This window comes from Drosophila suzukii, chromosome 3 (assembly GCF_043229965.1).
Source record: "Drosophila suzukii chromosome 3, CBGP_Dsuzu_IsoJpt1.0, whole genome shotgun sequence".
Classification (NCBI taxonomy): domain Eukaryota; kingdom Metazoa; phylum Arthropoda; class Insecta; order Diptera; family Drosophilidae; genus Drosophila; species Drosophila suzukii.
Genome location: NC_092082.1, coordinates 18,891,134 through 18,917,953, shown reverse-complemented (window position 1 = coordinate 18,917,953; position 26,820 = coordinate 18,891,134). Strand labels below are relative to the sequence as shown.

The 26,820-nt window shown below is 35.5% G+C and overlaps 1 protein-coding gene across 4 annotated transcripts in view; it reads left to right on the top strand.

Moving 5' to 3' along the window:
- The window catches only part of MYPT-75D (Myosin phosphatase targeting subunit 75D), a 52,396-nt gene that overhangs the window by 19,366 nt on the left and 6,210 nt on the right, over positions 1 to 26,820 (top strand). For 3 of the 4 annotated variants that reach the window (XM_036815076.3, XM_036815072.3, XM_036815073.3), the window contains exon 3: positions 24,345 to 25,011. In XM_036815076.3, the coding sequence (XP_036670971.3) occupies positions 24,866 to 25,011 (146 nt within the window). In that variant the 5' untranslated portion in view covers positions 24,345 to 24,865. Of the gene's footprint in view, positions 1 to 380; positions 861 to 24,344; positions 25,012 to 26,820 lie in introns of those variants that run through there. The other variant, XM_036815075.3, reaches the window with a different exon arrangement.

Genomic DNA, 26,820 nt, shown 5'->3' with positions numbered 1-26,820 from the left:
AAGCCGTTTATTACGTATACGCACCGCGTGCCGCCGATTGGCGAATTTTATTATTTTCCACGAGTGTCACAAGGCACAGGGCAAATATGAGGCCGAAATGTAAATGAAAATGAGCGGGCGAGGCGGAAGACAAAAGCAAAGATAACAACTGGGCAAACAACAACAATAGTTGGGCCAAATCAATGACGATAAGGCGGCAAAACAGTTGGGCAAAAAAGAATATGGCCAACACAAACAAATTGTAAATTGAAAAGGAGCAGCAGTGAAATTGACAACAATTATCAAAGAAAGTGTAACAAATTGAAAATTAAATTAAAAATAAAATCAAACCATTGAAAATATAATATTAAAATATAAACAAAATGTTAATAACAAAGTAAACATAAATAAAAAAGAAAACGCAAAAGCACACCGGAAAAAGCAGCAAACAACAAAAGAAATTATGTAAAAAGGAAACAAAAAAGTCAAACCCAAAGTAAAAGGAAATTGTAACTTTTTGCCTTTTCAATATTTCTTTGCCCATTCAAGAGATACGAAAACAGTAACAGACCTTAGATAGACAGATGGATTGTATGCTCGATTGTCAAGAGGCGGGGACATACGAGTATTCCTCAATTTCGATTTCGATTTAACGTGAGTGCCAGGCGAGCAAATACAAACAAACAAACAAATCAAGCCCAATACTTAGAGTTCCCTAACATTCCGTTCCGATTCACACTCCTTCGATTCTACGGAAAATGCAACACAAATATTAACATTGCCATAAAACAATAAACCCGAACGTATTAATTGCAATCTTGTGATAGTGAAAATATGGAAACAAAAAGCCAAGCGAAACGAGAATAACAAACAAACCAGAGGTAAATGATAAACGCAAACTATTTAGTTCGATAACAACAGGGAAATAATATCCACAAGAATATTCTACGAACTGCCAACGATTACGTTAAATGTGTTAGACTAAAACCAGTAATATAAATAGAGATTGGGAATTATTAATATTAATGTCTTAGACAAAAATGAACACAATTATAATTCTTTAAACGAGCATCGAAGTAGGCAATTATTATTTAAACTGTCAGAATAATTATGTTGCTAATATATAATATATATTAATTATATTTCACACTTTCAACATTTTTGTATTTAATAATTTGGGGATCTATTCAGTAGACCGTTTTCCGGACAATAACCAAAGACGTTCCGCAATGATAAATTTGAAAATAACATGAAACCCAATTAAAATTCTGAATGAGTTCCATTTAGCAATTCAAATTTCACATTTTTCACATGCTTTTCATTTCGCTTGGGTATTTGTCAACAAATAATTCTGAGAATAATTTACTTTTCCCCCTTTCGGTTGCCATTTCTAGCCAATTATTGGTCTATATGTTGACCAAGTGACGGCGCCTGTCGATGACAGCTTTAAGCTTTTGTTCGAAAAAATATGCATTTTTTTATGCAGATGGCAGGAAAATGTGTGAAATATGAAAAATAAATGAGATTATAACTGTTCAGAAAAACGTTAAATTTTTATTAAAATAATTAATTGAATTGTTGGTTGTTTTTGCTTACAGGTAGTTACTAACTTATAGATTTAAATAGCTTAACATTTCTTTAAAAAACGCACAAAGTATTTTTTCATCAACTTAAACGTAATCTATATCTAATAAAGATCCATTATAATTTATAAAAATTAAATGACAAACTAAATAGTCTTTATTAATAGGAAAATCTCTGTTATTTCTGCCAGAAAATTCGATACTTAGCCAAGGTCAGTTTTCACCGCTTTTCATTTAAAACTTTTAATTAAAATATTTATTTATTGCCCAAGCCAGGGAGATTTCTCCAAGTTCTTCCCAGCTTCGAAGCTTTACCGCAACGAAAACAAAACTTTAAATACTTTAATTTCATGGGGGAAAACTTTCGGAATGAATGCCAAACCATACAGAAATCGAGTGCCAATAACAACTTGTCCTTAGACACCAAATTGGCCTCCATGAAAGTTCTGTTGCCAAAAATGTAGAATGAACCAGATGGTAAATGGTCGAGTTGCATGTAAGGAATGTCAAAGTACCCTTTGAAATGTGTTAAATTACGTATACGTGTTTTGGATGAACAACAAAATTAGTAACTTATATCATAAAATTTGTATTAAAAATATATGAATTTATTTTTCAAATCAGTTGCGCAGAACAACTTAATAAAATAACTATATTTTAACTTTTAAGAATAAAAAATAAATTACTCTGCAGTATTTTCATTATAAATAGTGCTATAAAGACATATTCAGATTGATTTGAATAATACTTTGATCTTTCGAAAACTTAAAATCCAAATTTTATCATGCCCATCATATCCACCGAAAAAAGAAAGTAAGAAAAACAATAACAAGCAGCAGGAATAACTTTTTCAATTGGCTTCCGCCCTTACAAGATTTATCCGCATATAGATAAATATGTCGATGGGTGTGTGGGATTAGATGGAATCATTCATTCACATGGATCATTGAGTGAGTGTGCGTAAGTGAGTTTCTGCCGGCATTCCTTGGGTTTTCCTTTTGCTTTTTATTTACGCCCGCAATTTGTGCTGACAGGTCCCATAATTTATGGCAGCCCACTTATTGATTGCGCCAGAAAAGCTCAAAGGTAAAAATCATTTTGGACTTTAAAAGATTATTATCAAACTGGGCAATAGATTTGCTGCTCTTTTCCCCTTTGAATTTCCACTCTTTGGCCGTTTAACTGCTCATCCGCAATTGCGGTCATAATTTGCTGGCTCACCATTTTCCCGAAAAATTTAACAGTGAATCTTCTGAAATCAATGAATATTTATTAAAATTAATAAAAATAAAATATTAAAAAAAAATATTTTTATTGAAATGAGTTCTTAATTTTTTTCTAAAATGAATTGGCAAATTCAAAAAGCATAAATATAGTTATAAGTGTGGATAAAAGTATTGATTATATTTACAATTATTTAAACTATCCTAGGGGAAAGTCTGTTTAAAGTTTAGGATAAAAGTATATAACTATGAATTTTAGTAACTCCGTTAAGAAAAACATTTATTAAATTTTAAAAACTTGTACAAAAAGTTGAAGGTATCGAGGATGGACTGTATTTTAGTTTTGGACCGCTGGCCAACCGGAAACGAGAGCTGCGTTCAGCTGTTGCTGTCTCGCTCTAGCCGTAGCTTCGAGCTGTTTCCGTTTTCCGCTTGCTGGCCAAAATTCTGAGCGACATTTTTTCGGTTTTAGCTGGATGAAAAGCGGGGGCAGGTGGATGTTTTGTTGCAATTGTTTGCAATTACGTTGCCGCCACAAAATGGCCAACTGTTTTCGGGGCTAATCTGTTGCCAATTTGTTGCCTTTTTTGACCGTCAATTTGGGTTTTGTCGTTATGCAAAGGCTTTAAGTGCTTTTCCCAAACATTTTTAAAGGTTTTTCCTGCTGCGAGGGCGAAGGTTGAAAATGAGATTTGCATATTTTCCTTTGCCTGCATTTTACTTTGCTTTCGCATTGAGTGCTATTATGCTAATTGTAAGCGCCAAAGCCTGCTTTTAGAATTTATCCAAAGGGAGATTTTATTTTTTGAATATTTTTGTTTTTATACAGATTTAAGCTCATCACTCATTTGTTGTTGGCTCTTGCTAATTAGAAGCGTGCCTCAATTGCCTTGGTGAAATTTATGCAGATAAAGTCAGATCTCAAGGGAAAGAAAAAAATAAAAGATTGCTTTAGAAACTTTCTTTTGTTTATAGAACATGAAATGGCAGGAGATTTTTGGCTTAAAGTTTTGTGTGATAAATATTTTTGGGTTTAATGCTACACTTGTACAATTTTATTTATCCTATATTCTTCCGGTTAGCTTGATATCTTTTTTTGGGGTTTTGTCATTTATTTTGCGCAATCCGCTTAAGTTGGAGTTGCTGTATGGGTATCTTGCAACCTAAGCTTATTGAAGGATTTAAATGTATAATAAAATGAAACGGAGGAAATGTGAATAAGTACAGTTGCAAATTTCAACTTTTAAGCTACCTGAAATGCAAACGTGGCCTATTAAAAATGTAAGACCACGCGAAACGAAATGGAGCTCAAAATCGTGCTGCTCAGTCTTTCCTGACTTGAGAATCTTGAATAAAACACTAAAGGATAAACGTGATTTAAAGAGCATTTATATTAAAGTTAACCATATATATTGTTTATTTTATTTATTTTAAAAAGAATAAGACGGTATTTATAGAATCCGTATTCTAAAAACATATTTTGTATGTAATAACATGATCAATAATATTGCGTGCACTTAAAGGATCCACTTAACGACAACTAAATGGATTCCAATATTCATAAATTCACGCCTCTTTAAAGATAATTTTGATGCCTTGCTATAAAAATTTCCAATCTTCATTCCTTATAAAAATACGCTTTTTCAGTTCCGATTGGCTGGCAGCCAAGTCACTCAAGTGCTAATGTTTCTACTGTCTGGGTTATTAAAGTTAAGCCGGGCCATTGTTGTGGGCTTCTTTAACCTTCATGGGGATTTACGGGCGAGGCATTAAATTGACGGCTCGTTCTCTTGATATCTCTCAGGAGATGATCAATAAAGTCAATCCCTAGCAGCCAATTGACAGCTCTTCCACCAAACTGGCTTCTCTTTTTGCCTTCACTGTTTGCATCTCTTTAAGATGGAATATTTTTACGACTCGTGCTTATGTAACCAACAAAGGGCCAAAAATAAAAATGATTTCAAAAATCATTCGTGTGTAAAAATGGCAGGAAAGTAGAGACATTGCCTTAATGGATGCCATGCCCACAAAAGCGGGCTATACAAAAATTGCGGCCAGAGGCCTTGGGTGCAGGGAAAAACCGGGGGTGAAGTTCGGCGCATGGAAAATCCATTTATCAAAACGACGTCCAAAGAAAACCGCAAACGCATCGCACAATTTGACGCCAAACAAGCAACAATAACAAGAAACAAATGATTTAAATTAATCCACTTAAGGCCACTTAAACCCTCAATGGTAGACGAAAAATACATGCTATATATTCCCACGCTCCCGCAAATATACATCCATGTTCATAAAATTCATGTACATATATCCCTGTTCATGTTCGAATTATCTGTGGATGAGTGTAAAATGTCAAACGCTCCTTGAGTGGACTTCTGTACGGACTGGCAGGGAATGGCATGATATAAATGCAAAAGAAATATGTAATATGGGGAAAATGTGAAAGCATTCAATGGAATATTGACCGGAGTGGGCTGTGCTTTTTAAAGGTGACTCTGCAGCGATGGGTGAATTTTATATGTATTTTGTGAGTGCCAACTGGTGAAGTGCAAATTAAGACGAATCAATCCTTTTGTCAGGCTTGATAGAGCTTTTAAGTGCCGGCTTACAAAGTATTTCTGGAAATCATTTGTGGCTACATAATAATTTTGACTTTAAAATGTATTTCATTTATTATCCCAGTTAAGATAAATGTTCAGACTTGTCTGGTTATTAAAGATTTCTTTGATTTTAATAAACGTTTTCGGATATTTAATATTATATTAAATATAAAAAAAACTAATTTTCAATTTAATTATTATTTCATATTTATATTCCCATCATATCTAATTTTGTATCATCCAGATTAGATTTATTTGTTTTTCGTAAGTTTTAGGATATTAAAAAGGCAATCTAGTTATGACAGACAAATCTAGTTTAGTTGATCAACATCCATAGATTGTTATTTTTAGATTACAATTTATATTTTATTAGAATTTAATGGAATTTGCCCTGACATGTTATCTAATACATTCGCTACTATAAATCCGTATTCCCCCAAAGGATATTGCCCACAAATAAGTGGGTTTGACGGCGTGACATATTGAAAGAGGAAGCCGTAGGAAAAAATATTTTGCAATTTCAATATAAAGCCTGGCGGCATGCTAAGGCGGCTAAGGACAATCGTGGGCGGCGGCACGCCCCCAAATGTGGGTCAAACTACACTCTCACGCAATTGTTGTTGGTCGGAGTGGAGGCGGAAAAAAGGGGCCCGAAAGGAAGGTCGGAAGGTTGTCAACGTAACGACCCCAAGCCGACCCGCTTTTGGCCAAGGCGCCGGCAACAGAAGCAGCAATAAAAACAATCGGGTCCTGCATATGCTGGACTTCCCCGCGGAGGGTGGCAACCCTGTCACTGGTCGGGTGGTTGCGGTCGCCCTCAGCGCTTTTAAAGCGACGTTATCGTCTCTACGGGGTTTTTGTGGCTCCTGATTTCAATGCCCCTTAATCGACGAATAGCCGGGTTGTATACGTATTCCCAAAGATACGACAACCAGAGAGGTTAACATTGCCAATCGTATAGTTTTTTGGAGGAAGAATAAGTAAGACAGGCGTAAATATTTAAAACTATTCTGGGATCCAGTTCAAAAATATCTGGCAAAAGTAAGTTTATAATTTTTCTGAAAATTTGACAAATAAAAATATCGTTGCATACTTTAAGGTACTTTCAAAGAAAAATGTAAATCACTTGAGAATTTTGTGGTAGCACAGAATATTAAAAGTAACACCAGGAATAAAAACATAATGTTCATAATTTCGTCTTTATTGAAAGCTCATAAGTTAAATGAATAAAATCGGATTGAGGAAATATTCATGTTGTGTTATTATAGCTCTGAAAAACTCAAAACACACATATCTATGCCGGATAATGTTTGTATCATAATATCAGTAATTTTTATTGACTTCCCTGCTCTGCTAAAATCAAACACCTAAATACAAAACACTCTAAAAATATTTATCTGAACTACAATATTTAATGTATTCTCTGTAGAATGTTTATTTTATATCCTCAAATCCATTTTATTCAATTTAAATAAAACCATCAATCTCTATAGTTGTTAAATCCGAATACTGGGTGTTTTCTGGTGTGAAGGTCCAGTTTCACATATGTTTCCTGATTTCATTCTTCTGGTTTTTTGTTGCTGCTTAACTGCTATAGTGCCGACATTTTATTGCTGCATCCTTGCAGTTTTTATAGACCCATCCGCACATCCTTCGGCCCACAATTCTCGAACCCCCCCTCCCCCCTGTCTGCCACGCCTACACAATGAACCCGCATGCATCTGTATGTTTGTACATATGTGAGTTCATATTTATCGGCGTTGGGTGTGCCATGAGTTGGTTTTACGTGTGTGTTTGCGGTCTCTCACACACGCTTCTGCAAATTCGTAATTTACAGTTATTTTAGTGCATTGTGCGGCCGCCGGAAGCGGAAATGAAGGAAGTACCAGGTATCGGATCCCGAGCGTATTTAAAATCCACAGGCACCGAGAATAAATATCCCTTCGAAATGACATAAATTATGCTATATTTGTCATTTTAATTCCAATAAAAAAATATTCATAAATATATATTTTTTCGAACTTGTAGTTATTTATGGATTGTTTGCCATAAATTGTAAAAAAATTAATGGGCATACAAAAGCTATTGAAAAACCACCATAATTTAAATTTATTTAATTCTCCGTAAAGCTATTAAAACCACCATCATTTAAATTTATTTATTGATTTATGTTGTTAAATATGAACAAATAAAATTTTTAATGGAAATAATTCAGACTAATAATAACACTTTAATTTTTGTCTGTGTAACTGTCGTAAAAACGCCTTACATTTCGCACATCAGTCTTTTGCATACAACCAAATGCTATGTGCAGGCCACATATCTTTCAAGGTAAATTTCTCATTTCAAAGGAAAGAAATATTTGGCAACAACAACGGCAACAAGGAAATCTCAGCGAAAGCAGCCGAAGGAAATGTCAAACAAAAATAAGTAGAGGAAAATAAAGAAAAAGTCGTAGAAATGGAAATAGGAGTCGACGAAGAGGCAGTGGCAACATTATTGGATAGCAAAAAATGGCAGAAAGAAGTCTTGCGAGAAGCTCACACATGGTTCCCTGCTCAGCTTTTCCCCCTTTCTACTTTCTTTTTTTTTTGCCCTTTCCCACAAATCTGAGCCCATATGCTCATCCCAACGTTGATAACGAGGCGCCATGTGCTTCACAGCAATTTGGCTCGGTGGCGGGCTTTTTCACAACTTTTTTTTTGCGCAGTTTAACAGACAGGAAATGGGAATCGAAGGTAAAAACGCGCCAAAACCGAAATTTAAACTACTCTTAAAAAAAGGAAAATAACTTTTAAAGGTAGAAAGAATATCTCGCCGAGAAAATAAATCTTAATCTAATTTAAAAACAATAAAACTAAGTTTGTGTATGGTTCATTCGCATAATTGTATTGATTTTATGTTTTCTTAAGCAATTACAAATGCTTAAAAATAAATTTACTTTATTTAAAATCTTTAGTTAGTTTTTGTAAAATATTTATATTACTTATTTAGTAAATTTAATGTTTAAATAATACATGGTAAAATAGAATAGAATAGAATTTAAATAAAGATATATGTTTATATTTACTCACACCTTTACCACAAAGTTAAGATACCTTCTTTAAGGGGACAACAAAAAAGCTCGTTAAGCTAAATAGAAAGTTAGAAGATAATCGAATGGAATTTTTTACTGTATGCGCTAAGCGTTCGTATAATATTAGATAAGTTGCGTATTGAAAGTGCAGATAAAATAACTGCTGATAAGGAAGTTAGATAGTGATAGTGTCCTATAGTTAGGTAAGGACTTGGTTATAGATAGCAATTTAAATGGGCAGTAAATTTAGATAAAGTGATTGATTGACCTTTTAGTGAAACGTTTTATCAGCTAAATGCATTCCTGCCACAAAGCTGGAAATAATCCAAACATTTTATATAATACCCAATTTGCAATCCGCCCAAATATTGGCAGTTAAGTCTGTAAATGTGCGAACTCAATGCGTTGAACTCAATAATTCGTTACAATTGCTGGTAATTTTCACCTCCCTTCAACCGCGACTAAATTGTTGCCGGCAAATTATGATTTCACTCCCAAAAAATTCGATGAATGGGGCAAACCGAATGGTTTATTTTTGTAAACAAATTAAATAGCAAATTGACGATTATTTTAATTAACTTTCGATTTTATATGCCGCTAACCGCAAAATTGGTCATAAAATGCACACGATGTTTTATTATTTTTATTAATTTCCTTCAGTTAGTAAAAAGTTGCGAACGACCTTGAAAGTTTTTCCAAATATTTTTTATGCCATATTTTCCACGTCATATTTTCCGTACCATAATTTTATGCGGCTGATTGAGTGGGCAGAGAAAATTTCCGCTACAATTGACAGTTTTACGAAGGCGAAAATCAGCATACAAATTTGCATAATTTATGTACAAAAGAAGGCTAAAATTTATTAAATTATGACATTGACAGAATATGCATGAATGGTACATTAAACTGAAATTTATTAGGTTTAAAATAGTTGATTTCAATTACAAGTTCATATAAATGTAATTCTGACAAAGTATAATTAGGTTCTGGAATTATTTGTAAAAAACCTTTTGAAACGTATAAAGATCAAAGCAAAGTTTTTTCATTTATTTGTAAAAAGAAGCTCTAAAACTTGATGTTGATTTTTAATTTAATCCCCAAGAGACTTACCCCCGCTTAGTTTACCTTCGCTCCTCCTGTGATCCTGTAAACTCCTGTTTAAGCCTTCAATTGTTTCCATTGTCATGGTCTCATCGTCATCATCATGGGGCAAACAACAGTTTGAAATCATAACAGGAAGAAAGGCCGACCACAGGCAAGTGGACCAGGTGGATGGGTGGCCAGCCAAACCACCCACTGCCGGCCACCTGACCCACCCAATTAAGTCACCACCCACTTATTGCTACGTGCCTCCGTCTGGTGCGGCTCCTCTGAAGTCCGTCCGACCAGTCTGGCCGTAATAAGCCCATATAAGCTGCTCTTAAACCCTTTCAGTGGACGGAGTCGTCGCTTTTAATACAAATTTGCCATGGTGTGTGTACTCTCGAAAGCCAATTACGTGCCCCAAACGAAGAGGGACCAGGCTGGAAATAGGAGCCGAACTGGTCATAACATTTATAAGATCACGTGCTCAATTATTAAGCCACTAAATAAGTAAATAGCGGACCTCCGACACACGTGCCACCATCTACCGAAATCATTCGTATACCCATACCCATCACAATTATGGAAGGCCTCCACTCCGTCCGTGTAATAAACTTTCCCACACACACTGGCGCATAAAGTATAAAAAAGGAATTTCATTCATGGGCTCATTACTCATACGCAGCGTTGGCCGCTTTCTCCAATGACGGCAACGTTTTGTGGCTTCCGCCGTTTAATTAATCACAAGAAGGATAGCTAATAACGTGATGTAAGGAACAAAGGAAAAGATTATTAAGGGGTCCTTTTAATAGTTCATTTGAGCTTATGAGATCATAAAGAATTCAATGTAACTACTATATGTGGGCAGTACTTTCATCAATTTTTAAGAAATGTAATTAGTTTGTAAGGACGTAACTTTCAGAATAAACAACTCTTTTAAGAAATATTTAAGTATATCTGTTTTCAGTTTTCAAACATATAATCATTTACACTTTGATTTTTTAAATATTCCCATTGTTCAGCGAAAGGTGCACTTTACCTGCTATATTTTTTATGACCATAGTTTGCGTAAGAGAAATTCAATGGTATTATAATCCCAGGTGGCTTTGTGTGCAATTTTTTGCCATAATTTATTCCCCCCAAGGTGTTGCGACCTCGTTTATATTGGGGTGATAAAAATCGCGCAATTAGCCGGCGTTGATTTTCGCACACAGGACGTAGACCTGCACTGCAAACACACATATACCTCCATGGGAATATAGGTATATAGAACTAGAACAGTGCCAAAGCGATCCTATGTAGGTCTAATTTACGAGCAGGGTGCAAAAATAATTTACTTTTCGAACGCAAGGGGGTGACAATGGATTTTTTTTGTGAGGAACGGGGGATTGGGAGCGTTTAAACGAAGGTGCAAATTAAATCAACATGCATATCCGTTTGACACCGTTTCGCAAAAGCCGCCAACTCACCCTTCGCATTTTGGAGCCCCCTTTTTAAAGGGAATAGTATATCAGGACTCTGGGAGGGGGTTTGTATCGGAAGGGGGGGTTACTAGCGGGGCTCTACAAAATGGCGTACACATTGCAAATGACCGAAAAAAGAAAAATTGGGTGAGAGTGAGTGGAACGGTAACAGCAAATGGGGGAAATGGAAAATGGAAAATGGGAAAACTTTTGGTCATGTGTTGTGACTGTGTGCACGTCTATGCTAACCTTGTTTAAAATCTGGGACGCATAGATATACAGGAGGTGGCATGCCAAGGCATCGAAAGTGGCAGCCGCAATAAAGTCGAAGGAGGATAACAACTTTTTGGTTGCCACACAGTTGGAAAATATTCCATATTCCATAATAATTGATAGGTATTGAGTTCCTTTTGGTTGCAAAACAGTTGGAAAACATTCCCTAACTTCCTTTTTATATTAACTTCCTTTTAATTCTAAAAATTGATCCTATTCATGGCCAATTATAGTTTCGTTTGCCACTTTTAAGTTTTTAATAACCCCCACTACAATTGATATTGTATAAATAAACAAAAGGTTTAAAATGTAAAAAATAATTTTGAGAATTTAAAAATATTATCTTAACTATCAGTTAAAATATTATAAAAAAATGGTCTTCTCTTTTCAACTTGTTGACTTTTGATATTATAAACATAGTTTGTTATATCTTTTCGGTATATAATATAAATATGTATTATTTATATATTTATTTATTTATTATTTTCACTGTGTACTTGCCTCAAGGGATATGTACACTGCACTCAAAGGGATTTCGTAACTTTCTGCTTGTGGTTTTCAGGAACAACAAGCAAACTGCATTAAGGCTTCAACATTAAACAGAAAAATATAAAAAACAAGGAAGAACGCTATAGTCGAGTACCTCGACTATCAGATACCCGTTACTCAAAGGGAAATGGAGATATGCAAGCAGCAAAGCGAAATTAAAATGCGCCACCTACCGGCGGTAGACAGATTTAAGCGTTATGGGCGTTAGAGTGGGCGTGGCAGAATTATTTTTGGATCAATCGATAGGTATTGACGACACCAATACATTTCAGTTAAAATTTTTTATCTAGCATGCAAATTATGGGCGTCACAGGTTTTCGCGGTTTGTGGGCGTTTAAGTGGGCGTGGCAAACTTTTTTTTAGGTCAATCGATAGGTTTTGATGAGAACAATACATTTCAGTTAAAATTTTCTATCTAGCATCAAAACTGTAGGAGTTACAGTTTTGGGCGGTTTGTGGGCGTTAGAGTGGGCGTGGCAGTCTACTGAAACAAACTTGCGCTGCGTAAGAAGCTCAGGAATCTGTACGCCAAATCTCAATAGCCTAGCTCTCATAGTTTCCGAGATCTCAGCGTTCATCCGGACGGACAGACAGACGGACAGACGGACAGACGGTCAGACGGACAGACGGACAGACGGACAGACGGACAGACGGACATGGCTAGATCGACTCGGCTAGTGATCCTGATCAAGAATATATATACTTTATGGGGTCGGAGACGCTTCCTTCTGCCTGTTACATACTTTCCGACGAATCTAGTATACCCTTTTACTCTACGAGTAACGGGTATAAATATGCAGGCATATGGGAAACCTAAAAGGGCTGTGAGGAGTGGTGGTTTTTTGTTTACTTACTATAAACCCTCAGTTGCGATACAAGTTCAAACAATGAATGATGGCTTACTAGAGGTTTGAGGACTATTATGGTAAAAAGGAACATCCATAGCAGTAATTAATATTGCTTAAATAGTTATCTGCTCTTAAGAATATTTAAAAATATTCAAAAATATAATCTTAACTATAAAATATTTACAAACTAAGTATTTATAATAGTTTTAATACGTTTTATTTTTCTTTTTGTTTTAGGTAAGACAAATAAGGACTCATGGGATCTAGTAAAAATTATGGTAACGTATAGTCAAAAAAAATAAAAATCAATTAAGAAGATGAGATTGTTAAAAAAATTTAATTTAAGTTGGTTTTAAATCTGCCCTTTAAAAGAAAAGCAAAAAAATAATCAAATATGTATTTGTTAGTATACGAAAAAGTCATCACTGTTCTCATATTTTATTCAGAACAGATACACCCATCATCAGTCGTTTTAAATTCCTTTGACTTCATTCCCACTTTCCACATTTTCATCTTTTTAATTTGGCCACGAACATTAAATAACCGACTTATAATGCTAATAGCCAACACCAGGACTGTAAAAAGCCAAAAGAGTTGGCTAACAAGAATTTTGTTTGCGCATATGCTAAAATCATTAAGTGAAAAAGGGGAAGTCGTGACGTGGGGGCGAGGTGATGGTGACGAGGAGAGCGCTTGACACTCGCTTAAATAAAAGATTTTTTAATTAAAAATATTTCACCTGCAAAGTAGAAAAAAGAGGCAAACGGAAAATAAAGCGAAAAGCGTCGACACAATTTTCCTCTTTGCGCTCGCATAAATAAATGCAACCACGCACAAGAACAACGAGACCAACAACAATATCAACAAAGAACACCAACAACACTACCAAATATTTCTACACAGGAAATTTGAACTGAACATGTTCGGTTATATTGATAGGATTAAGAATTTAAATACCTTGACTTATAAAACATTAGAAGGAAGAAAAATTATCTTAAACCAGTAATTAGTGGCTTAAAAGTATTTAAATACCTTGACATAAAACATTAGAAGGGAGAAAAATTTTCTTAAACCAGTAATAACCCTAAACCGCGAATTCTTTAGAACAAGAGGTACCATTAAATTGGTTTTATGATTTAATTTTGATGATATAATAGATTTCTAGTGTCCTAATGATGAATTTTTTCGATTAGCATTTTCATTATAAGTAAAAAATGAACTTCAACCGGTAAGGAGGTACCATTAAATTGGTTTCATGATTTAATTTTTATGATATGATAGAATTCTTATGCCCTCCTATCTGCAATATTGCAATAAAAATAGAAAATGAACTTCAACCGGTAGCCACCTTAAACCTCAAATTCTTTAGAATAAGAGCTACCATTAAATTGGTTTTATGATTAATGATATGATGGAATTCTGATGTCCTCCTATCTTTTTAATTTTTTCAATCAAAAATAATGAAACATCTTTTAGTTGGTTAGTCTTAAAATTAACTATCAAGGGAAACCCTTAAAAACTAAAGTGTTTCCAAATGAAAGAATAATGTTATAGATTATACATATTGATTATGTAGTAGAACCGCGTTCAAAGCCCAGTTTGGTTTAAAAACTTTTCAGTACAAATTAAAATATGTATACAAACTTTTAATTTGTAGTTACAAATAACACCTAGTTTTGTTGTGTGTACAACGACACCAACAACACTTAAAACAGCGGCAAGAACAACACGGCCGCGCAAAGAGCAATTTAACAACAAAGACACGTGCCAAATGGGCAGAGGGGCGGCAGAGTAAGGAAAAGTGGGGGCTGGAAAAGTGGGCGGGACACCGGCAGTGGGTCAGCGAAATGAAAATAAGCCGCGGGCGTAAATATAAATAAATGAACGGGCCAGGCGACAAGCGGTAAAGGGGAGGCCCTCCGGCTGCAGGAGGAAGGGAGACAGCATCTGCGCGCTAAATGATGGGGGGCGAAAGGTAATAATTAAACCGATACGCAAACAATTGAACTGTAGGTGGCGCTTTAAGGTCATCGAGACCGCAATGACAGCTACGATAAACAAAAAAAGGTCAGAGGGGGTAGAAAAGGGCGTGCGGCAGGTGGGCAAAATGGGTTTCAAAGAGCAAGCTTGAATGTTAATCAGTAAAAAAGTCAAGTTCCTCGACTTGAAAATAGTCTGTAGGGTCTATTGCTGGAAAATTATATTATTTAAGCAATTTAACATCTTTTTGGGCTGCAATTACGGTTTTCAAACCAGATATTTTTATGTTAGAATAATATATACTTACTTAATAAGTATATACTTTTAAGTTCTATTGATTCGAAGTATTGGTAAAAATATAGATTATACTACGTCTTTTCAACTTATTGAACAAACTACGTCAATATATAATAATAAGTTATAATATATAAGAACATATAATAATATACCTCTATTATTGTGTACTCAATCAATTTTTCAAACTAAAATCTGGCGTGACAATAATGAGATGAACCCGCAAGCTTTCATGAACTGCGTTTATAGATTTAGCACAGAATGAATTGTTTGTTTATTAGTTTTGAACAATGCCACATATCATTCAACTCCCACAAGTACCGGGTATTAATAAAAAAAACACGTCGTTAAGCTGGTGAAGAAAAAGTACAGAAATAATGGCGGGCGGAGCTTAAATAAAAATGAAATGAATGGGATGAGAGGAGACGTAGGGGATCCAGGGTCCAAAAAGAGGAAGTGGGATTCTGATCCCAGGGACATGCCGCGTCATGCTGACAGTGGGCGGGTTTCGTTGGGGCTCCCTGCTATATATACATGTGTCATCAGTAAACTTGATTGAGTGGCGAGTGGAGAGGGGCGGGCTGACGGGGGGCGTGGTGTGGGCGGAGGGCAGCGAGGGTCTTAACACTACGACGTGCTAAATTTTGAGAGATGACCAAGGCTTCTGTTAAATTGTGCACGCCAGTTGGCCAGTTGACTGCTTTACAAAGTATTGCACTGGGAAAAATTTACGAGATCACAATAAACATTTGATTTGCCGCTATAAAATTTAGTCAAATGGAAATTTTTGTATATGGGAATTTTTAAAAGATTTTTTATACGAATTTTGAGAACTTTATATATATATATTGAAGTAAAATGTCGAAGTGATCGGTCCTGCAACAAACAAAAGTTTCAAATTTTTCAACGAAAATGATTATAATTATATACAATAGACTTTTGATCCTGAAGCACTTGATTTCTCAAAATTTTGGTATGTTTAAGAGAAACCTTATGATAGGTCTCTGTCGTACTGATCGTACGTCACTTTGCCTGCTGTCCATAGGAAATAAACCTTATAAAAGCAGCTTAGAAAACCTGCCTACAATATACAATTTGAATGTTTAGTATTTGAATATATAAAAGAATGAGTTGAGACTTTCAAGGAAATGTAGATCTATAGATCTATATAAATTTACTATTAAATTTAGCTATTATAGTTTATTTTTAATCAAGTCATTTAGAATGTTTAGAGACAAACACTTAAGAATTCCTGTGCTAAAATTTATATTTAATCGAGTCGTTTTCTCTCAGTTTATTACGCGGAGGATGTGAACCAGAAATTGGGGGCTGGACAGTGAGGACGAAATGAACACATCACAGCCGGACCAAATGGGATATACAGTCTCCATGATAATCAGTTGTGGACAGTTTTCCTCCGAACGAGTATGTGTTACTGGGAAATTGGAAGTCGGAGTGATGCAATGGAAAAGTTCAACCGATGAGGGAAGTTGGTCCGGCAGTTTTCAGATGTTAATATTTACTCACAGCTTATGCATATTCTGCTGGAAATTATGCTGTGCGTATAGGAAGTTACATTCGGAAAATCATTTTCCACACACACATTTAGGCAATGTGGGGTACAGCTTTGAATACGATTAGGAATTATGAACTTCGTAAATTCCGCATGGAAAAATATTGTAAAGAGGATCTACTTTACTTTGTTCGTAGTAATATTTCTTTATGTTTATTTTTTCCATAGTAACTCAAATGTATTGCGTATATGCTACCACTTAATTTTACAAAAACATAATCGTTCTAATTAAAACAACATAAAAGATTTTAAATATGGAATCCTAAAGCGTCTTAATTAATTTAATAAACGTATTTCGTGTTGTTAGCTGCGCAACAGGGATAAATAGGAAACACAAACAATGTTTAAATTAACATGTATGAACAAAGTTTAAATTAATAAACCAAAAAGTTGTAATGATATAAAAGCATTTGAGTTTAGCCCTATGCTTGTTAGACACCAGTAGCTTTTGTAGAATACATTTCACTATTCCTTGTATAAATAGTAATGTGCCTAAGGGCACATTGTCCGAATGGGGTTAAAACTAAGTGGAAATTCCACAGAATTTTGCATAACTCCACAAAACCTCTGAGTGTTCTTCCAGTGACAATGTTTTGTGGCCAAATTCTGCCAGTGGCAACACAGCAACTTTGGCAAACATTTCGTTGCCAAGGAATCCTATTCCCTTGAAGCAATTCATTTCAACTCGTTGAGATCTCATGTGAAGCCCCTCATTATTTTGTGGGTTTTTTGCTCGTAAGCATTATTTCTCTGTCGCTTATGGTAAGCTGGCTCAGCTCTGGGTCGGTTAGACCCCAGAGTGATATGGCCCTGTCCATTTGGCCCAGTCACTGGTCCTTGAGGACCTGTGCCAGAGAGTAGGAGCCCTAAAAAGTAACCAGTCCCTCGAACACAAACGGTACGAAACGAACTTTAACTGGCACAAAATACACCTGTGACCCCGTTTGGCAGACGCAGCAGGCACTGCTGCAGACAAATCAGCACTGAAATTTAATTTGCATGAGCCACGTCCTCTGCCACTCCTGGCCAAAATGGGCGTCCGACCGGCCCGGCAGAGTCAACAAAGCGGAAACAACAAAGTTGGCAACCCAATTCGCATTTTCCCAGTCTCGGCGGAGGCTCAGCCCCGAACTCCATGCCCCTTGCACGTATGGTTATACGATTCCGATCCCATCTCAACCCAACTCGACCTGACTCGAGACTTGGCTCACGTGCAATCGCTTTATTTGATTTTCATTTTTGGGGCCAAACACAATGGCAACAGAAGCAACATGCCACTGCCACTGCCAACAGCAAAAGGGGCTACATTTTAAGGAAACATATCACGAACTCGGCGAATACCCTTTTCATTAACGTATTATTTTAAATATTAAGATATTGTGGTCATAAGTTTTATTGGTTTGGATTTTTTTGTGTTTGTAGCTGCCAACAAATTGGCTTAGCATAATTTAAGGACTTTCTTTATAAATTGTTCTTTATTTGGTGCTCTTCACACAAATTAAACATTTGTTTTTGTTGTTTATTCTATTTATCTCCTCTAAACATAATTTTGGTTCATCTTATCTTATTATTAACCCAACTTAAGGCAGGTTTTACCATTTCTGTTTTTGGTAGACCGCATTATTCAAATGTATTTGAGGTGACCCAAACTAAATTTAGACATGCTCTGTTGATTTATCCAAGAGAACATTTCTGCTTATTGGATTATTGTGAGGTTGTTAGGTGATTTAGGGCCGCTTTCTTAAGATTACGTATATTTATGACCACCGTCTTAAGTGTCACGTATGTAGCTTTTGTATTTTCAAGTTAAATGGGAAGTAAAGGTCCTAATGGTACATAAAACTTATAAACTTTATAGAGCCTTTGTCTTTTTCTATGTTAAGATATTTCATATTAAATGCTAGGACCTAATGGGCATGTATTGTATTGTTTTCTTCCATCTTTGAATATTTAATTTTACATATAATTTTTTATCTTTATTATTGTATTGAAATATTTTGGAATTCGTATTATTTTACATGCTGTTTTCAAATAAGCTTCTTAAAAAATAATATTCTTCGGTGGAATCAAAATCGTTTACGAAAGTTAAGGTAATTGCGGTAGAGATTTGAGAGGTTTGTGAGCCGCTATTATAGAAAAGTTCCATAAGTGCTGGTAATATATTTTAAGTCACAACATGAACGCACATTTCTTACCCAAAATTGTAATTCCCCTGCGAAGGGCACGAAACAGACGCAGTAACTATGATTTTCATTACCTTGCCGTGTTTGGCTTGTGAGTCTGTGTGTTTATTGTGGCACACTTTTTGGCCGAAACATCGGGCCAGGCCGAGTCGAACTCAGTCAGGGCTCAGTCGTCGTTGGCAGACATTGCGATGGCCTCGCAAGGAAGCACTTGGGCACCAGTTAAGGCAAACATCCTGCCCCCCATCCCCCTGATCCGCACTCCCAGCCCCCCGGAACCACCACCCCCTTTTGGCCAGCCCAACGACCCCCTCTTGGCGGGTGCTAATGCACTTGCACTCAGTGCAAGCACATAATTCGCTGCCCTCGAGCACACATGCGAGAGCAGCCGGCACTCGAGAGCCGCCACAAGTACAGTACGACCCGAACCACCCACTCCAGAAACCACCCACTCTGCACCCACTTCCCCCCCAGCCCCCCTTAGACCGCACACCCTTATCGCCCGCTTACAGTGGCTGCTAATTAAGCGGAACTCCAACGCTTCGATGACCATAAACTATACGAGAAAATACACTGGTCGGCATATGTATTTTGACAAAATAAAAGTTAAGTATACTCATAACTTGAATTTACTTCTTGTAAACTATAGGCATCAATGGAAAGGTAATTTCAATGCCGTTTGAATGATACAATACATTTCTTTACCCATTCAGTACTTATTGAAAAGGACAAATTTGTGTAAATCAACTTTTAAATTTTTTTTTCTTACTTTTTTCCTCGTCTTGAAAACTTAAATTTTTTGATGCAAAAAGTTTCTTCAAACAAAAACAATAGTAACTGCAAAAAGAATTTTTCAAAAATCATTTTCCTTATATTTTTTATGATTTTTTGAAGGTGACAATGTCGGAAAAAATTTGTATGAAAAAGAGAAAAATATGGCTCAAATGCCTGTTTTTAAGCATTTTCAAAAATTCATAAAAAATATAAGAAAAATGATTTTTGAAAAATTCTTTTTGCAGTTACTATTGTTTTTGTTTGAAGAAACTTTTTGCATCAAAAAATTTAAGTTTTCAAGACGAGGAAAAAAGTAAGAAAAAAAAATTTAAAAGTTGATTTACACAAATTTGTCCTTTTCAATAAGTACTGAATGGGTAAAGAAATGTATTGTATCATTCAAACGGCATTGAAATTACCTTTCCATTGATGCCTATAGTTTACAAGAAGTAAATTCAAGTTATGAGTATACTTAACTTTTATTTTGTCAAAATACATATGCCGACCACTGTAATGAGCAACGCGTGGGGCGAAATATTTTTTTAATTGAAAAATTTGTATTGATGAGGAAAAAAGATGAAAATAATTATGTGAAAGTGAGAAGAAGGTAACATAAATACGAGCCACACGGGCTTAATTAATTCTCGTAAAAGACCATGAAATTATTACATAGTTCGTAGCCGACTCTAGTTGGAAGAAAAGTTAAGCTTACTGATAACTAAAAATATTTAAAATTTACAATAAGATAAGAAAGCAATGAATAGTATTAAAAAATGAAAAATTAAATACATGAAAACGAATCCATTTTTATTGTTATTATACGATTTAAAAAAAAATGTACCTAATTACAGTAATGCCTACAAGTTGTATTTTTATTTGTTAACAACTAAAAAAATGTAAAAATAGAATGAACTTTTTTGGTTTTTAGTTGTGTTATAATATTAACTGCCTCATGAATCCATAAATATTGAAAATATAGGGGTGCCACACAAAGCATTAGGATTTTTCAAATCAATTTTAAATGTAATTTTTAAGGTGTCTAAAAGTATGCAATGAATAAAGAATAGTTGACTTTCTAAATGATTTCTTCGTACATCTGAGTTTAAAGTATATTGCTTCATACTTTTAGACATCAAATTAAAATTTTAATTTAGAATCTCTAGTGATTTGTTTGGAATAAAAAGTATAAATGTTGGAGTTTTTAAATTATATTTTTAGGTGCCTAAAAGTATGCAATGAATAAAGAATATTCGTCTTTCTGAATAAATTCATGGTATATATGACTTGAAATATTTTTTTGCATACTTTTAGACATCTAATGCAACATTTAAAAGTGATTTTAAGCCCCTAGTGATTTGTGCGGACCTGATCAAAGTTTTCTTTACTTAGCGAGTTACCACTGTAGCAATCTAGCAAAGGCATGTGCAGCGTGGCACCGATGCTGCTGGTGTTGCTGGTGTTGCAGGCACTCATTAGAAGGAAGGGACTGGGATTCCTTGGCCGCTGGCCGTCGGCAGATTTCGTCGCCAGCTAGATCCCCTGACCTATCCGAAGGATAATGCCTGCTAGGTGTTTTTTTCTACCCTGCCTTTTGTTGTTGTTGTCTCATGTTGCACATTGCGCCTGTCGAGTGCCATTCATTTGCTAACCGCCCCACTCGCCGTCCTTTCATCCGCCCCTTGAGGTCATCCTGGCTTTCGTCACTTGCCTTGATGTTTGGGGCTCTTGGCTACGGAAAAAAGACAAATTAAATTGCCTTAAGTGTATTTGAGTTTCGTTTTTGTGCCGAGCTTTCTTTATCTTATCGGTTAATGTCCGCCTTTAAGACGTCTATTATTTGCGCTTGTGCTGGGAGAACTAAAATAGTAATATGTATTCTACCCATGGCAGTTAAAACATTTGATTTTATTGTAGGTATTCGAAATGTAAACTAAATTTTTTATCATGTATTATGATTTTCTAGATTAATAAATTAAATACATATTTTCTTAAGATATAAAGTAAAATTTAAATCATCTTTTTCTACTTTGAAACTATGTGTTTGCTTATATCAAGTTTTTATAGGTTGATATAATCGTTATGTTAATATTATTCGAAGTTTAAACTAAATTGTCTATCAATGCTTTTATTTTGTCAATTTATAAACCGAATAAAATTTTAATTTTTCATATATTATATTAATTTAAATAATTAAATACACATACATTACTATGTAAACTAAAATTTGATTTAATTTTTTTACTTTGGAACTATGTGTTTATTTAAAACAAATTGTTAACAGGATTATTTTATATCATTGTTTTTTATTCCCAATTAAATTAATTAAATACACACTTAATGGTGTAAAAATATAAATAAAAATTATATTTATTTTAATTTCATTTCAATTTTTCTTTGCGTAGACTTAAATTTAAGTGTTTTTAACACGTTCAGTTCAAAATGCCTCTAAACTTAAGCCTTTGGTAATTGGTTTTTGGACTTAAATCTACTTAGCAGTTCCAAATTCTATGGTTTTTGTGCCGAACTTTCCTTAACTTTATCTCTCAACGTTTGCCTTTAAGTCGTAAATTATTTGTGATTTTGCCATTATATAGTTTCATAAATATTGAGCTTAAAACGAGGCGTGCGAAATTATTAACACGAAGTTTCGAGCACGCACAGATAAAGTGCGAGAGGGAGAAGGGGGAAAGATAGAGGGGGACAGAGAGCGTTTGGGCTTGACTGACCGCAGAGATAACACGCATACGCCATGGTGTGCGGCAAGGCCGAAAGGGGGATCCCCATTGTTATTCCAGCAGTGCGTGCAGTTGTTGTTTTTGCATCTCCTGTTATCGACACATTTTTGGGACACACTCACACATTGACATAGTCACGTCGCATGGAAATTCCTTTTGTATTGCATCTGGCAAAACTCATAAATGAACATTTCCTTAATGGCTGCAATTTCCCATCTATCCACTTCAAGGATATTCATGCGCCGTAACAGGATGCCGAAAAGTGTGTTACCAGCCATAATCGATATTCGATTTAAATTGTTCATTTAATGACTATTACTGCTGCAATGTGGCAGAGGAAAATGATGCCCATCCATATACTCCTTTCGCGCTTTCAATATTTCAAGGCAAACAATAATTACCATTTTCAATTTATGATAATGAACTTTATTTTCGCAGCAAATAGGAATTGATACAGATTGCTGGAGATACTCAAATAAAAGAGCCAGATGAAGTGTATTCCAGTTTTCCCAGGGAGAATGTTACACGATAAACGAGGATGATTGATTGTTAGTTTAACAAATGCCTCAGTTTATTGTGCTGTGAAATTGAGCTTGAGAATGTTCATACGGAAGGACGCCGAATTAATTTTATTGGGCTTGTTTAATGGCTTAATGTTGTGCAGGAAAACAGGTTCATAATTGATAAATGGAATTATTTGGAGGCCTTGATTTATAATGAATGCCGATGTATGCTTTCTTGTAAAAGCCTTGAGCAAACCAACAGCGGTTTCAATTATTGGATTTAACTGGTAACTTATGCTTATTTAAGCAATGTTTGTTTAATAAATATAAACAACTTTTAGGTGAAATTGATTGAATAGTTAAATGGTAACAACCCATCGAATTGTCAATTTGACCAATATAATAGTTCTCTCCTAACATCATACAAAAAACACAACGTACCTTTTGATGGTAGTCACTATTTTCAATAGTTGGTATCCTCTTTTTTTCTAGTATTTCTCAATTTTAACCATTTTATTTTCTGTGTGTATTTAATTCAAAAAACAATTCTATACAGGATTGCAATAAATGTTATTTTATACATCCTTCAACGTAATCCTGCAGCCGTTATCCCAACCTTCACCTAAATGTTTTTGCTCTGAGAGCATAGTAAATTAGCGACCTAATGCCTTCGTGCTTTTTACAGAGCCAACTCAGCAAGGTCTTTTAAAGGCTTGGTGTTTTTTCAGAATTTTTGTTGCAAGACCACTTAGTAATTCCCTATGTTGACCGTCCCAGGATAAGACACATTCGCAGGATCAAGCTGGCTGCACATGAGATTGGGCTTGTGGCTTGAAGCGAGTAAAGTAAACTTAGCTCGATGATGGCTCCTTGGCATGCAATTTCCACGAAGTAGTGGCTAATACTTATTCAAGGCATTGGCCGGGCTATCGATGACAGGTCGATGGGAGAGTGGAGAGCAGGGGCCTCAGAGGGTTAAGGCAACGGATCCAAGGACACATGCGTCATCAGCATTATCCTTACACTTCAACGCACCCAAAAAAGAAACCATTACGAGGGAAAATTTCCTTGCGCACATCAAAGTTGAAATACTCTAGGGAAACAACAAAGTTTTGATTAAACATCCAATTCGTTTTTAATCAAAAATGAAATAGTCATTGGTATTTTGAAATATCCTCAGGGAAAATGAAACAATTTAAATGCTGGAAAACTATTTAATAGAGCAACATCCAAAAGATACAAATTTAAATGTTGACTTTAATTTTAAAAAAATTAAATTTGTTTAGTATATATTCATATAACTATTTTATATATAATACCCTTAATTGATTTAAGCAATTGAATGCATTTAAAAATATTTTAAACAATCTTTTATAAGTAGAGTAAAGAAAGCATGTTTAAATTCTACAAAAATGTGCAGGGAAATAATAGTTGGCGCTTCTTGAACTTTGTATCCATTAACTCAATTGCCATGGCCCCACTCCTTCAGGATTCATTTATCATGCTGAAATTTATCAGGCAGCTAGATTTTGAGCAGCAGGGCGAAACTATGAAGCTTTACAATTTTATGGAATATTATATGTATTTTTATTTGGTTTTTTCTCTGATTTTTCCCCTTGCAGAGTTTGCAACGAAAAGTTGCTGAGGAGCGAGCTTCGGCAAATATCAACAGCTGGGGAAAGCAAATCATAAGTAAACACAAAGGACAGGACCGGCAAAACCGCACAGGACGAAGGATAAACGTGGTAGTTGCCATGAGAGCAGCCTCGGGTGTTGACCAGGAGTGAAAGGATCTGGGGCAAGAGGTCCAAAGGAGCAGCAGTAACAGCTGCAACATCAAACCAAGCAGCTGCAACATCCACGAGCAACGAACAACCAGCAACCAGCAACAACGAGGGCAACAATAAGAACCGCCAGAGACAACACTCGCAATCAAATCAAATTCAAAGATGCAAATTACAATTTGCATACAAATGCATGCGGACCAGACAGCCAACACAACAACAATCATCACAAACTGCAGCACAAATAACAAAAGCCTCGCAAATTGTTGTCAAATGCTGTAAAATTGTACAGAATTATTCTAAAGCACACTTGCAAACATATCACTCAGCGGGTGTAGGGTTCAAATCCACCAGTCAACATGATCAAGGGCATTCTGATTCAGCGCAAGAGCCAGGAGGATGCCAGCTACACCAAGCAGCTCAAGATGGAGCACGCCGATCTGGTGGCCGAGATGCAGACCGTGGAGAGCCTGCCCACCCACGAGAGGCTCCAACTGGCCAGACTGTGAGTTCATAGTATTAAATTATTATAGTATTCAAGTTGGGTCAAATTAGAGCTCAGAAATTGTACTCCTTTAACTTCTCCCTGGCTGTCAGAGTAAACTTTTAAATTGGGTTGAAAGAATTTTTACAATAGTTTTAAAAATGTTTGTACTCTAGGGCGGTCTTTAAAATGAAATCTCATCCTCACTGATTATCATGGTAGATTAAAGTGTGCAACATTTTTTTTTCGAAAACTAAGATCTGGTCTTTGCATTACGGTCTCAAAGTTCCTTAAAAATTACGCATGCGACATGTATTCCAGGAAGAATTTTATAACAAAATCAATTTCCCCTGCCCAACTTAGTCAACTTTCTGATATCAGTCTATAGGAGTAAAACATGTTTAGAAATACCAATATTTCTATGGCTGACAAATTTTAGCCCGAATTTTAAACAAGGGACTTTTCACTTAAGTCAGGAACACCTACATATATTAAAATAAAATATTTGACCAAAGTCAACAGTGCGTATGATTGATAAACCTTAAAGCCGAGGCGAAGACCTTATTTCTAATTATACCCGTTACTCGTAGAGTAAAAGGGTATACTAGATTCGTCGGAAAGTATGTAACAGGCAGAAGGAAGCGTTTCCGACCCCATAAAGTATATATATTCTTGATCAGGATCACTAGCCGAGTCGATCTAGCCATGTCCGTCTGTCCGTCTGTCCGTCTGTCCGTCTGTCCGTCTGTCCGTCTGTCCGTATGAACGCTGAGATCTCGGAAACTATGAGAGTTACAATACTGGGATTAGGCACGCAGATTCCTGAGATTCCTGCGCAGCGCAAGTTTGTTTCAGTAGAGTGCCACGCCCACTCTAACGCCCACAAACCGCCCAAAACTGTGGCTCATACAGTTTTGATGCTAGATAGAAAATTTTAACTGAAATGTATTGTTCTCATCAATACCTATCGATTGACTCAAAAAAAAGTTTGCCACGCCCACTTTAACGCCCACAAACCGCGAAAACCTGTGTCGCCCACAATTTTCATGCTAGATAAAAAATTTTAACTGAAATGTATTGTTCTCATCAATACCTATCGATTAGTCCAAAAAAAAGTTTTCCAGGCCCACTTTACCGCCCACAAACCGCGAAAACCTGTGACGCCCACAATTTTCATGCTAGATAAACAAATTTAACTGAAATGTATTGGTCTTGTCAATACCTATCGATTGGTCCAAAAAAAAATTTGCCACGCCCACTCTAACGCCCATAACGCTTAAATCTGTATACCGCCGGTAGGTGGCGCATTTTAATCTCGCTTTGCTACTTGCATATCCCTATTTAGCTGAGTAACGGGTATCTGATAGTCGAGGTACTCGACTATAGCGTTCTTCCTTGTTTTTAAATAGACTTTTGGGACCAAAATACTTTACACTGAAAATGTATGGAATATTGCAATTTTAAATTTATTATAACAAGATAATATCAGTATCAATATCAATTTCAAAGCTTAAAATCTTAAAATTAACAATTATCGTTTGATATAATATTTTTACATTCAAAATAAAAAAAGTGGGTGTAAATCATATCGAAAAATATAAAATTTGACTTTGAAATCTTTGTATTTATAGTACTACGTTTTCTCATCAGTGTAACTGCCGGTAATTTTATTTTTGATTATTTATGGTCCATTAATGCTTTCATTTAGTGATTGTTCAAACGTAATACCCAATAAATTATCCCACTTTTATAATTATAATATATACATATATATCATAATATTGAGACGCATTTGACAGATTCTGATAGGCGATAATTAATTTCACAAGA